Genomic DNA, 14,255 nt, shown 5'->3' with positions numbered 1-14,255 from the left:
ATCTATAGAAGGTAGAATTAAGAACCTACAGTCCTCTGTGTGTCTGCCATTTAATAATGGTACTGAAATAAGAGGTAATTAAACACAGAAGCTTCATTGCTTATAAAGTCTACTTTTTGTATAGTTTTATATGCATAAACTTTGAAAATTTTATCACTGAATTCAGTGAACTCAGAATTTAAAAATATGTTTTCTGAGTTCTACATTTCTAACTTAGTAAAAAATTACTGTTTCAAAATATTAGTATTATTTTACATAAGTATCTGTATATAAAGATCACTTTATGTACTAGGTAGTTTAGTTTCAATTGCGGTTTTCAAGTATACTTTCAACAAAATAATTTTCCAAATTCAATCTAAAGTATTTTCAGTCTTTTAAGAAAATAGCCTCACAATTTATTTTATTGAACACATTTGGGAATATACATTCACAATTTTTTGTGTCTTAACTATGGTTGTTTGAAAGATCAAGAGAAAGCAAGTTCTACAGCACTCAGTAAAAAATTAATGTAAGTACCCTTAAGTGAGTATTACTGAGAATTGTACCAAGTCAGCTACCTCAGACAAAGCAAGTCTATAGACAAGCCCTTACAGGGATCATGTACTGTGACTGTGAAACAGAGGAATAAATAAGAACAAGATTACTTGGATTACAGAGTCTTCCATTAAAAAAAAAAATTCGTCAGAAAAAAGTTTCTATTTCTACCATTAAGCAGGGCTACTCAGAGAAAGAAAAAGAATGACAAGTGTTGGATTATGGATGGTCTGTTTTTATTTACAAATTTAAAGGAGTATGTATTTTTATTTTTCTTGCTGTAGTGGCCAAGATATCCATCAGATTGTTCCTTCTTCTAATGCAGCTGCCACTGCATTATAACTATTTCTCAGGCTCTATAGTTTTTTTCTTCTTCCTGCAGCCTAGTCATATGTTCTACTCCTTTGACAAGCACTTTCTGCTTCCCTTCTGTTTCATTTCTCTTCAATTCCTACCCTATCCAACCTGTGTTTCATGAACTTGAGGGGCTGAGATCATAATTATAAGATGAGTGAGGAACAGAGAAGATAGGCTGGAAATCTGTAAAGTCATGATTATTCATGTGGGAAGAGTCTCTTTCCTTACTTCTCATAATCTGCTGTGCTAGGAGCAGCATGGCCCTGTGTTGAATGGTGCCTGTGCCCAAGGCTATATCCTTAAAGTGGTGGGACATGGCCTACGTGTTCAGCTGGAACCCCCTCTCCCCTCTGAAGTTGGGGGGGAGGGCTGGGTGCCACTTTGTCTGAGTAGACAATCTCCTGGGGCATTTGGGACAATGGCACGCCAACGACATGCCCATACTTGGCTTTTTCCACAAGTTACATTCACATTATATTTGGTGAAACACCAGTTCATTGGTCAATTGCTCTGTTTAACAAGGATGCTCACTGGACCAGTGTCCATGCAGCAAGTGTTAAATAGGGGTTGTTTTGGACAACTTGTGTTCCGTGTTCTGTGCCCGGTATCCGTGTTTGGTGCTCCATGTTAATACCCGCACCTGTTCTCGTGTGCGTGTCTGCGTTTGCCTCGTGCCTTCTGCCGGCGAGAGATCCGCCTTGCCTGGGACTCGAACCAGCAACGTTCGAGTGCATTGCTGCAAGTCGCCGCTTCTGCCCAAAGGACCGGCACCCTCCCCAGCCGATCTCTGTAAGATTGCGGAAAGGGTCGCTCCAGCTTCGCAGAGGAGCCGCTTTTGGCCGTATCCTGCGGCCGCATCGACAAGGGTTTTCCCCTGGAGCGGCAAGCTTGTTTACACAACGTAACGGTGAACTGACTTGCAAAGCCTCCGGAAATCACCGGTAATCTTCCAGGACCCTTTGTTCCGAGAGAAGCCGCTACCATGCGGCACAGCACCACGCGGTACAGCACCACGTGGTCAGCGCCGTTTGTATCACGTTATCACGATACATCCATGCTACGATTTCCGGGACTATAAAACAGTATCAAGAAAAGAACCTCGAGAACTTTCTTCAGTTAGTGAGTAAACTGAACATTTCTTCATAGAGTTTCTGGGGCAGTTTATGCAAACTGCCTGTTTGTGGGCTTGCTGTTTCCCGACAAGCACTCACGGCACCCCCACCCCCCCACCCGCTCTCTCTCTCTACCTCACTCCAATTTAGTTTCACTTTCTAAACATATAGATTTCCTCAAACTATTCAAAGTGCCTGTATATATGCATTCTGCAGAGTTGATTCTTTCCGACTGAACACTAGAACCTATAAATACCAATTGTATATCACTTGTAATATAGTGTTAATAAATATTTATTATACCTTTATAAATATCTCCGCCGCTTATTTTCAGCGAGAATTTACATTTCATAACAGTTATGGCGCAGCGAAAGGGGTATTCAATAGGTGAACATTTCTGCAGAATGGGATATATACTGAAAGAATCAGACATAGAATGGGCCAGACAAAAATTTAACAAATTTGGACCAAATCATTGAAAACCTAACCGAGTATGTGACCGAGCTATGCATTGAGCCGGCAGCAATGGCCGAAGACAGGGTGATCGCGATTGGATTCTGCATAGCACGAGCACAGGATGAATTTATAACATTAAAGGAAAAGATTAAAAAACGACGAAAAAACCAAATTGCTAGAAAGAGAGTTAGAGAAGTCAGAGGCACAGAACCAGAAACTCCAAGAAAGCAGCGCTGCTATCAGAGCATTAGAATCAGACACGGACTCTGTTTCAAACCTTCCTGGGACTTTCTGACAGCGTAGCACCGACGAAGTCCACACAGACAACACGGCACCCGGAGCCATATTACCTCTGCCGTCTTTTTTACGAGCCACCCCCACTGCAGCCACGCGACAGGACTGTAAAATAGCGAACTCTAACGCAGCGCGAGACCTCGGACCAGCCGTCTCCTGGAAGCAACCAACCTTCCAAATGTCACAAATGGCAAATTTGAATGCACCCGCTCAGCCCAGCACGTCGGCACTGCGTGAACAGAATCTGCCTGTAAGCAGTGCTCCGAAAGGCAAAGCCCGGAGAAAATCTAAAAGCTCCCAAATGGAGAGACACTCGACCGACCAGGAGTCCACGGATTACAGCTCCGAGGACAACCCCATATGGGGCAAGCCCGTTCGGTTGTGTCCCATCCTTAAAGAACAATACACGGACAGCTGCCGTGGCTGAGGGACAACAACCACTCGTGTGCCCGTACAGCGGAACAAAACTGCATGAACTGTAAGAGACATTTGCACGTGCACCGGATGAAACGGTAACAGACTTTCTGTATCGTGTTATGCAATTGGGCGGGGACGCAATTATTTTGAGTCACAGTGAAGCGAAAGGTTGCTCCTGGGGTCACGAAGTATTTTTGGGTATAGGTCCAGACGGAAACCATTCCTTAACTTCCCGAGTCGCTCACTGGGCAGGAAGTTTAGACCCCATAGATAGAGGTGAACCAACAGAGACAATTGTAGTCACTGCTGCGATCAAAAAATTAGCATGCGTTCAAGTAATGTATGATGGCAGAGCGCATCCTTCCCCATTGGATGCGCCGGTAGACCCCGTACGACTAAAACTTTTGATTTGTGGGCTACCGGCAGGTCTGAAAAATGTATGTGATGCTAAGGAAGAGGAGATTGAACGAGCGATTGAGGCGAACCGTACCTCTATTGGTCCCCGGGTACACCACCCAACTTGGGAGGAACTGTTAATGACACTATCCGTGAAAGGCCGAGATTTGGGTTATTCTGATCACATGGTAACACCCAGGCTGTTCAGCAAGAAACCCCACACCGCATTTAAAGGCAACCATGTGGTGGCACCGCGGGGGAAAAAGCAGGAAGTGCACCACACCAAAGCCTCTCCTGCCACAGCTTCTGCGAGCCCACACAGCAGCCCGGGCTCAAATCGCACTCACTCTGGGAGCCCCAGAGAGAGAAATTCTTACCGGCGGAGAGATAAACCACACATTTTTAAGCGCTCCATCTCACCAAGGGAGAAGTGGTGCCAAGTAGCACTATCTTTGAATATCCCTAAAAGTGTTCTAGAGCCAATGCCAAAATGGCTAGTGAAAGAAATGGTTCTACATGCACAAAATAAATCTGGCAGCTGAAACAGGATAAGTACTGCAGCAGCCACGGCAAAGGGGAAGATAAAACCCACAGCTACAGTCCTAAAACAACTTCTCCTAGCAAAGAAGTTAATCCCTTTGCATCTCTCCACCAAAGCCCAAATAATTCAAAAAACTAAACACAGGGGTGATTGTTCCAGGCCTCACTCATCACTTCATTAACACCTGCCAATGGTCTGATGGTCCTGAACTTTTCATTTTGATTCCCACTGGACCTAATCAAACTGCTGTAAAAGTCCTTATTGACATAGGGGCACAAATTAGTATTTTAAATGTGCAACTAGCCAAACATTTGAGAATCCTACCATCCCCGAAGAGGATAAGAATCCAGGCTGTTACAGGAACGCCTCACATTTGCTATTTAGCTAAAACACGACTGTGGCTTCCTGGCAACAAGCGGAGTAACTTGGTGGACATTGCCCTAAGTCCTTACCCAGAAAACATCCTAGGATTTGATGTTTTGGCTGGTAAGCGATGGCATCTACCTGATGGTACATTATGGTGCTTCGGTTCTTATGGAACAGGAGAAGGAAGAACCAAAACTGCTCAGATAGGCACCTTACAAGTCGCTCTACTCTTGCCCGTGTCGAGCATCACCTGTGTTGCACAATACCCATTACCAGCAGCAGCCAGACAAGGCATCACCGAAGTGATTGCAGACCTGGAAAAGAGACAAATTATCACCAGAACCCACTCACCTTACAATTCTCCTGTTTGGCCAGTGCTAAACCTGATGGATGCTGGAGACTCACCGTTGACTACAGGAAGCTTAACAGCAACACACCCTCTCTCACAGCCGCAGTCCCGAGCCTGACAGCAACCGTGACAGCGATCCAAGCTGCATCACACACCTGGATGGCCTCATTGGACATAAAGGACATGTATTTCATGATTCCTTTGCGTGAGGAGGACAAACCTCAGTTTGCTTTCACGTGGCAAGGTTCTCAATTCACCTTCAACTGTCTCCCGCAGGGGTACAAACACTCAGGTACCATCGCACACTATGCTTTAGCAGCATTGCTAAACACTCTTGAAATCCCAAAAGATGTAAGTGTCTATCAGTATATCTTTGAGGGGGGGGGATGACAAAGTGGGCTCAGTAGCTGCAGCCATCTGGGAACTGTTAACCAGTAATGGGTTAGAGGTTCCACAAGCCAAATGTCAAGGCCCAAGTCAGGAGATTAAATTTCTGGGATCCTGGTGGGTAGCAGGGGCAATGTCGGTGCCAGAGGATGCTCTGGAAAGTATTGAGAAGGGCCAAATCCCTAACAATAAGAGGGAACTTCAACGACTCTTGGGTACCTTTGGTTACTGGAGAAAGCATATTCCAGGCTTCTCAGTAATTGCTCGTCCCCTTTATGACTTGCTTAGAAAGCACAGAGTCTGGGACTGGACCCCAAGACATACTGAAAGCCTAAAAGTCTTGAAGGACGAATTAAAGGCTTACCAGAAACTGGGCCCTCTACACCCACGAGACCCCTTGAGGGCAGAATGGGGCTTTTCTGAACATGCCTCCTATTGTGGGATTTTCAAAAGGGTCCCAAAGGCCCTAACAGAGCCCTCTCATTCTCTTCAACAGCATTTAAAGAGGCTGAAAGGAGGTACTCTGAATGCGAAAAGGGACTCCTGTCCCTAACCCGAGCTGTCAAATAGGCAGAGAAACTTCGTACTACACAGGATATTGTAGTGCAAGGCCCTTTCTTTCTGCTCAAAGCAATCCTCAAAGGAACTCCTTCACCCGAGGGAATTGCCCAGAAAGCTACTGTGAGAAGATGGTATGCTTATCTGGAAGGGATTGCACAGCTTATGCCTCTAAGAGAAGGACCCACAAAGGTATCTAAACTGCAGCAGCCCATCAATCCAAATACTGTACTGTTATGCCAACCCTATAAGCCTTCTCCAATTCAGGTAGCCCCTGAATTAACTACCGACTCCAATACAGAATGAGTGTGGTTCACAGATGCGTCCTCCCATAGAGTAGGATCACAGTGGCACTATAAGGCCGCAGCTCTGGAGATTGGCACAGGCAAAACTGTCACTGAAGAGAGTGAGGGCAGCCCTCAAGTTGGAGAACTGTGTGCTCTTATGCTGGCTGCAGAAAACAGTGCAGAGACCATATACACTGATTCATATGTTAGATTTAAAGGTGCCACTGAATGGATTTGTCAGTGGGAAGCAAATCAGTGGATAGTTGGTAACACCGAAGTTTGGAGAGCAACTGACTGGCAAAGGCTACTGGAAATAAGCCGATCCAGGCCTATTAAAGTGGGCTGGGTAAAGGGACACTCCAGAGAGCAAACCCCTGCTGCTGCTTGGAATCAGCAAGCAAATGATTTAGCAAAAATCAGTATGGTCAGTCACGAGGGAAAGGACTGAGAGCGACTAGCTGAGTGGCTACATATTAAGAGAGGTCACTCAGGCAAGTCAGACCTCTACTACGAATGTAGATCCAGAGGGTGGCCAGTTCCTCTGACCACATGTGAGAGATTGTCTCATCCTGTCCTCAGTGTCAGATCGGGCTAAAAGCTGACCATCCTGATTTGGCTCCCGCCCAACATATCAAAAGGGATAAAGTGCTATGGAGCATATGGCAAATTGATTATGTTGGTCCTCTCAGACCCTCACATGGGAAGAGATACATACTGGTAGGAGTGGAAGTGGTCTCAGGCCTAGTTATGGCTACAGCCACTACTGCTGCCTCAGGAGCTCAAACCATTGAGACTCTGAAAAGTTGGTTCAGCATCCTGCCTATGCCTGAATGTGTACAAAGTGACAATGGGTCACATTTCACCTCAGCTTTAGTACAAGACTGGGCTAGAGGGGAAGGGGTCAAATGGATATTCCATACCCCATATTACCCTCAGGCTAATGGCATGGTCAAAAGGGCAAATGGCCTCATTTAAAAGCACACCAATATCTCAAAGGGCAATTGGGATAAGCGTCTGCCTTCTGCAGTCTTTACTGTGAACAACTGTTGGGGGAATTATGGTAGCCCCAAAGTGAAGGCATTTTGCCCCACTGAACCAGCAAGGGATGCTAATTGCATGCCAGGGGGTCCAGAGGACAAACCCCCATGCTCACTAACACAGTTGCAGGTGGGTCAACCTGTATTAGTGAAGCTACCTTTGATTGGAACTGTGCTTATGACATTGGCTAAACCCAGAGGTTTATATGCCTGGGAAGCAACAGACAGTAACAGGAAAACACACCGAATAAGCGTTCGATGGATTATTCCAAATTACTAATTGTCAAGCCTGGCTTCTATATGCCATGGCCAGTTTTGTTTCCCCCACAGAATGAAGCTGTTCCAGCAGACATCCTGCACTGAAAATGAAAACCTTACCCATAAGGACCAGAAGTCAATCACCGGTCAGGGGGCAGAAACTGAAACACTGAGAATACAAATACAAAGCTCAGAACAGGTGCTACCCTATACTGCTTTTGAAGTATACTCTGGTTAAGGCACAGGTATAGTTTGCAAGGTTATATGTATAATGTTCTTGCAATGTTCATATAAATAAGGATAACTTATGTGAAACAAGTTTACTAATGGAGCAACATTTGCCCACATACACTTGCCCATAGGCAGGGGGTGGAATGTGGTGAATGGTGCCTGTGCCCAAGGCTATATCCTTAAAGTGGTGGGACATGGCCTATGTGTTCAGCTGGAACCCCCTCTCCCCTCTGAAGTTGGGGGGGAGGGCTGAGCGCCACTTTGTCTGAGTAGACAATCTCCTGGGTCATTTGGGACAATGGCACGCCAACGACATGCCCATACTTGGCTTTTTTCACAAGTTACATTCACATTATATTTGGTGAAACACCAGTTCATTGGTCAATTGCTCTGTTTAACAAGGATGCTCACTGGACCAGTGTCCATGCAGCAAGTGTTAAATAGGGGTTGTTTTGGACAACTTGTGTTCCGTGTTCTGTGCCCGGTATCCGTGTTTGGTGCTCCATATTAATACCCGCACCTGTTCTCGTGTGCGTGCACGTGTTTGCCTCGTGCCTTCTGCCGGTGAGAGATCCGCCTTGCCTGGGACTCGAACCAGCAACGTTCGAGTGCATTGCTGCAAGTCGCCGCTTCTGCCCAAAGGACCGGCACCCTCCCCAGCCGATCTCTGTAAGATTGCGGAAAGGGTCGCTCCAGCTTCGCAGAGGAGCCGCTTTTGGCCATATCCTGGTGACCGCAGTGACAAGGGTTTTCCCCTGGAGCAGCAAGCTTGTTTACACAGCGCAACGGCGAACTGACTTGCAAAGCCTCCGGGAATCGCCGGTAATCTTCCAGGACCCTTTGTTCCGAGAGAAGCCGCTACCACACGGCACGGCACCACGCGGTCAGCGCCATTTGTATCACATTATCACGATACATCCGTGCTACGATTTCCGGAACTATAAAACAGTATCAAGAAAAGAACCTCGAGAACTTTCTTCAGTTAGTGAGTAAACTGAACATTTCTTCATAGAGTTTCTGGGGCAGTTTATGCAAACTGCCTGTTTGTGGGCTTGCTGTTTCCCGACAAGCACTCACGGCACCCCCACCCCCCCACCCGCTCTCTCTCTCTACCTCACTCCAATTTAGTTTCACTTTCTAAACATATAGATTTCCTCAAACTATTCAAAGTGCCTGTATATATACATTCTGCAGAGTTGATTCTTTCTGACTGAATACTAGAACCTATAAATACCAATTGTATATCACTTGTAATATAGTGTTAATAAATATTTATTAAACCTTTATAAATATCTCCGCCGCTTATTTTCGGCAAGAATTTACATTTCATAACAGGCCCTCATAACAGTTCAATAATCTTGAGTAGTCACCTCTAGAACTAAGTACCCACTCTATTTAGTCTCTTATTCATTAGATATGTAACACATACAGTATCTTGCAAGTCCACCACATAAAGCTTATGATCCTGCCCCTTTGCTTTCTAACTCATCAGCTAGAGCACCCTATCACAGGTAGCTGTGCTGATGAAAATTTTACCCTACCAGATGAGGCTGCTGAAGCTGCTGAGAAAGGAATTTTGCTCACTACAGTCTCTATAAGGAGGGACCTCGTTTACTTATGAACCCAAGGTCATGTAACCATGCAAAGCAAAAATATGCTTAGAATATTAAAACATGTGCCACAAATCTGAAAGGAAGAAATCAGGTCTACATGATTTCACATATAACATAGGGAACCCTGGATTTTAGTATTTTACTGTTTTAACCAGTGTCTATTCATTACAGTGACGCAGCTACAGAAATGTGAGCCCTGGCTAATGTAGATCATGAAAATCTCTTTATCTCGTTATCAGTCAAATAGAGTTGGGGTTTTCTTGCATGAGGCAGAATAACTACCATAATTTCTGTCCATTCGACCTGATGATAGGTAGCTATAAACACTAGCAATTTCTTTTACAAATGCTCCTCATTTAACTGTATTCTTTTGTCAGAACCATACATCTGTGGTCTGAACTAATTTGTGTGTATTACTGGATATGAATGGGACTAATTCTGTGAAGCCATTTAACTGCAAAGTATCTGAAGCTTGAACTTTGAGGTTTACACAGGCAGACGTAACAAAGGACATGGTTCAGAATTCCAGACTCTTAGCTTTGTTCTCTCCCTGTTTTGCTCTGTCTCTGCTACTCAGATTCCTTCCCCACAACTGGAACTGATAGGAGAACAGATTGGTGTCCCCTTCCTTTCTGATGACATGTGGCATGAGAAAGAGTCCTGAGTGGCAAGAATGACTGAACAAAAGGAAGGTTGAGAACAAGGCAAAGGCTCTTTGTGTCATCCCATTATCTGGCAAGAAAGTCTCTAAGGAGAGTCCACAAATCTGCTGTGGCTTCAGTTCTGAGCCTGATAGAGAGCTAGGGGCTAGTGGTGAAGTAAGAAAAACCACCCTCTTATCTGCAATACCCTAAAAACCTCTACTTGGTTTCCATTCAAAATTTTTAAGAATTACAATATTCTGTAGAGTTTTGGGTTGGGTGTTTAGTTCTGTTTTTTCTTGTTTTGTTTTGTTTTGTTGTTTGGGTTTTTGGGGTTTTGTTTGTGTGGTTGGTTGGTTTTGTTTGGTTTTGTTTTATTTTTTGGGTTTTTTTTTTTTGCACTAGCTTGTACTACAGTGCTGTTCCTGGTTTGAAAGCAGTTACCAACCTCCTCCATTACATGACAGAGTCATTCCTTCTTTGTCCTGTTCTCTGGCCCATAAGTTATTATTTGTCTGTTCTTAACTTTTTTTTCCTCTTTTATTCCAGGCATGATAGCAGTCATGATATTCGTCATACTTTGTGTCACTGCCATAGTCATACGGATTTATAAAAAAAAAGTAACATACTCAAAAAATGAGGCAAAAGGACCTGAAAATGAAGACAGTGGTGAATCTGCACTGAAAAGTGAGCTCAGCGTGAAAAACACAGCCAATGAAAATCAAAAAGAATACTTCTTCTGATCATCAATCACAATTTAATTTAATATATTAATGTGACAGTCTGACTTTCTTGCTAAGCCAGGGGCTCTCAGTGGACTGAAAAAGCTCTTGCACTCTGTAGAAAATACAACGGATTTGAGACTTACTAAATTGCATATGTTCAGTCTCGGTGATTGCTACAGGGGACCTCTTTAAATTCCATGCATTCCTTAGCTATTATACCGTAAATACATTTTATGTCACAGTGAACTAGATATTGTAACCGATTTCATTGTTAGTAGTTTCCAACTGTTCTGATGTGACCTTCTACAACTGAAGCTTGACATACATACTGAATATGATTTTTGAATGGAGAAACTGTTACCACTCCTATCCTTTTCTTTAAAATTTTGTTCAAGGTGAAAGGTGAATTCTAATACTTTATTACTAAAATTCTTCTGTGTTATGTTATAGTGATCCCTTTTACTTCCTCAAACTGAAAATGCCTTTTGAACTACTGATGGCTAGTGTCAGCATCTGTTCATGAACCATGGAGATTGCTGTCCAAAACAAACTTAGAACTTGCCTGTAGGATTTGGTGAATGTCATTGCTAGCCCTTATTTTAGGGAAGTCTAGCAGGACATAAAACTCAAGTGTGTATTGAAGCTCTGTAAAATCTCTTCTGCAATAGATTTGTGCTTATGATCAAGTAATGGCACCAAAATGCTCATGCACATTTTGAGTATGTTAAATAAAATTGGGATCACAAGATATTTGCTTGGACAGATCAAATAACGTATTTACATTAGTTAAATTATTGTGACTGAAACCACCAAAAGATCATCAATTTTCTTGTCCCTGGAAGATAGTAATGCTTCTTCTGCCAAGAAGTAATGATCTGTACAATATTTGGGAAATATTCTCTGAAAACATTGTATCAGTGATCTCCTCGAGACCTCAAGATTAAGTTATTCTAAATCACAGAAATTAGTTACGGTTATTATGACAATAGAAGTAGGGCATTGAGTCTAGTACAACGGTTGTTACACTTTTATTCTTCACCTTTAGTAGTATCTATTTTACCTCTGCAAGTTAAGGTCTAATTGTATAAAATTAAACAAGTCCTTAATGACCTGACAGATTAAATGAGAGCTGTCTATGATGTTTATTATAAACAAATTATGAGGTATGAAAGGTAGGTTCAAGTTGTCTAAATAGATTGTAAGGTTGCTCTAGACACCATAGGGTATCTGAAATACCCACATGGCCTGGTGTTAATGTCACAACTTCTGTAGAACCTATGTGCCTTTTGGAAGAGACGTCTGGGAATCAGGTAGAATACCCTAGGACTTCAAAAATAGCACTGGATACAAATATTTAGAAAACTAAGCCCCACACAAGATATTTGTTTATTTGTTTGTTTTCTGTGGGTTTTTTTTTCCCATATGGAGACTAAGTGCCCAAAGCGTGGATCTGAGAAAAGAAGTAGGCATTCTGTGCCCTTGTAAACTTGAGTTTAAAGTTTAAACAGCCTTCAGAATTCATTTGTATCTGCTTCCATTGAAGGCATTGATAACAGTCATTGCTTTTCTCCTCTTTCAGTGATAAGAATCAAAGCTAGACTCAAGACTGTGAAGTTTAGGAAATGTTTATCATAGATACCCAAGAACATTATGAAGACACAGAAGCCTGTCATCATGTGCCAGAACTTTAAGTACATAAAGTTATTTACATTAGTGGTATCTGTAAATATAAATGTCCAGCAGAAAATATTGGGGTTTTTTCAAATTGATTTTTTCCACCAATCTTCACTTTCTATTTTCATCATTCTATGGTTCCTTTTCTGCTTCCTCTTGTAGGAGAAACAAACTATTTCCTATTATTTTAAGAACAAACTATTTTCTTTTGTGGTACCTGGAGGCTCTTCAGTCAAAAATTGTTAAGACGAAGATACAGTTCATCCTTGTTCTACTCATTTTTCTCATTCTGCTTGTGTCTGTGGTAGACTAATCAGGCTGAGGACAAAGAACCAAGAATTTGGTATCCATGTTGTGTATGTGTAGGTCTGTTTGATAATATAGTTTGATCCATGACAGTAAGGCACCCTTAGAAATGACCCAACATGGCCAGGAGTAATACTGGAATGTTGCTGATAAGTGGTATGGATAAGGATGTTCTGCTTTGTGGATGGGGAGCGCAAGGAGATAAAGGCCTCATGAAGGATCATGAGAAGACCTTTAATTATTGCATTTGTTACTTTGGATCCTTTCAGTGTGGATAGATACTTTAGAATAAAAATTATAGCTCCTTCTTTTCAAGAATCTGACCTAAATTACAATGAATGCAACAGGACTCCTACAAATTTCTCTGTAACTCAGACTCACGTGTCGCAAGAGGCTTTCCCTTCCCATGACAGAAATTTTTATATTCACCTTTTTGTGTCACTGATATTAACAAATCTGTCATCACTGATGAGTCCTAAGGCAAGTTCATTTTTAACAATGTGAGATTTACTAACCACGTGGGACAGAACTTGTATGATGATTATAATACATTAGATCACCAAAATGGACACTTTATTTGAATGATAAAGGACAGACTATTCCATATGAGAGTTACCCATATAGTGTCTGAAAGGGTACCCACACCAGGAAAAATTAGAAGCATGTAAACTTAGCTTTATAATCACTTGCTTTTTGTTCTCTTTCCTTGATAATTTTTATTGTGTGTCTTGATGGCGAGAAAAGTCTCTTCCCTTAGTTTGTTTTCTTCCAAACAAATAATTATTTCCTTGTTCCTTCAAACCTTTAAAGTATCAGGAAGGGAGAAGCTCAGCAAACACCCAGTTTCATAGATTCATTTAAAAGTGGTTGGGGGATGGGGAGAGCATAAATGCCTGTGTGAATAACACATTATCATATTCAAGACCTTTTTAAGCCTATTTATTATGTTAAGGTTTCTAAAGGAAAAACCAGAAATTAGTTTTGTTGAAGGCATAGCTGTCTGCAGATTTACAGCGTATAATGATTATGTCTCCCTGACAATGCAAATGTTCATTTTCATCCATAGGAAAAGTGATGATATATTCATCCCTGAATCCAAAATATATGAGTTTATAGTCAATGAAGCATCATTTTCCATTACTTGCTGCATTTCTATGGTAGCACCAAAGTGTGCTGAGACATCATACAACATTGTGTTGTCCATTTTTGATTTTCTGTTCCAGTGTATGACCTTTCACCTCTCTGTTAATAAACACTTTTTAAAGTGAGGAAATTTTTTTTTTAATTTGTATTTAAAAATACTAAAACTTAAAACAATATACTGTTTTTTTTAAACAGTAAAAATATGTAGAAGTCCACATAATCTATTGGTAAGTGTGGTTATTTATGGATATATTGAGTGCTGATGTAACTAATTTACTACCTGTGGAAAACCAGGGGTGGTAAATAATAAGATGTTTTCATAGAATCATAAAATGATCTGGGCTGGAAGGCACCTCCAAAGGTCATCTAGTCCAACCTCCCTGCAGCAAGCAGGGGCATTCTCAACTAGGTCAGGCCTCCCAGAGCCCTGTTGAGCCTCACTTTGAATATCTCCAGGGATAGGGCCCCAACCACCTTCCTGGACAACCTGATCCAGTGTTCCACAACCTTCAAAGAATCAGTTCCTAACATCCAATCTAAATCTTCTCTTTTCTAGTTTGAAGCTGTTGCCCC

At 42.3% G+C, this 14,255-nt stretch overlaps 1 protein-coding gene across 1 annotated transcript in view; it reads left to right on the top strand.

Moving 5' to 3' along the window:
* Window positions 1-10,577, top strand: part of CNTNAP3 (contactin associated protein family member 3) — a 330,271-nt gene extending 319,694 nt beyond the window's left edge. Inside the window, exon 24 of the mRNA XM_054398343.1 lies at window positions 10,384-10,577. Coding sequence (XP_054254318.1) covers window positions 10,384-10,577 — 194 coding nt within the window. The remainder of the gene's footprint in view (window positions 1-10,383) is intronic.
* Window positions 10,578-14,255: the final 3,678 nt, after the last annotated feature.

Source organism: Indicator indicator (genome assembly GCF_027791375.1).
Source record: "Indicator indicator isolate 239-I01 chromosome Z unlocalized genomic scaffold, UM_Iind_1.1 iindZ_random_scaffold_50, whole genome shotgun sequence".
Taxonomy (NCBI): domain Eukaryota; kingdom Metazoa; phylum Chordata; class Aves; order Piciformes; family Indicatoridae; genus Indicator; species Indicator indicator.
Note: the sequence above shows the minus strand (reverse complement) of the source record. Positions and strands in the feature narration are given on the sequence as shown.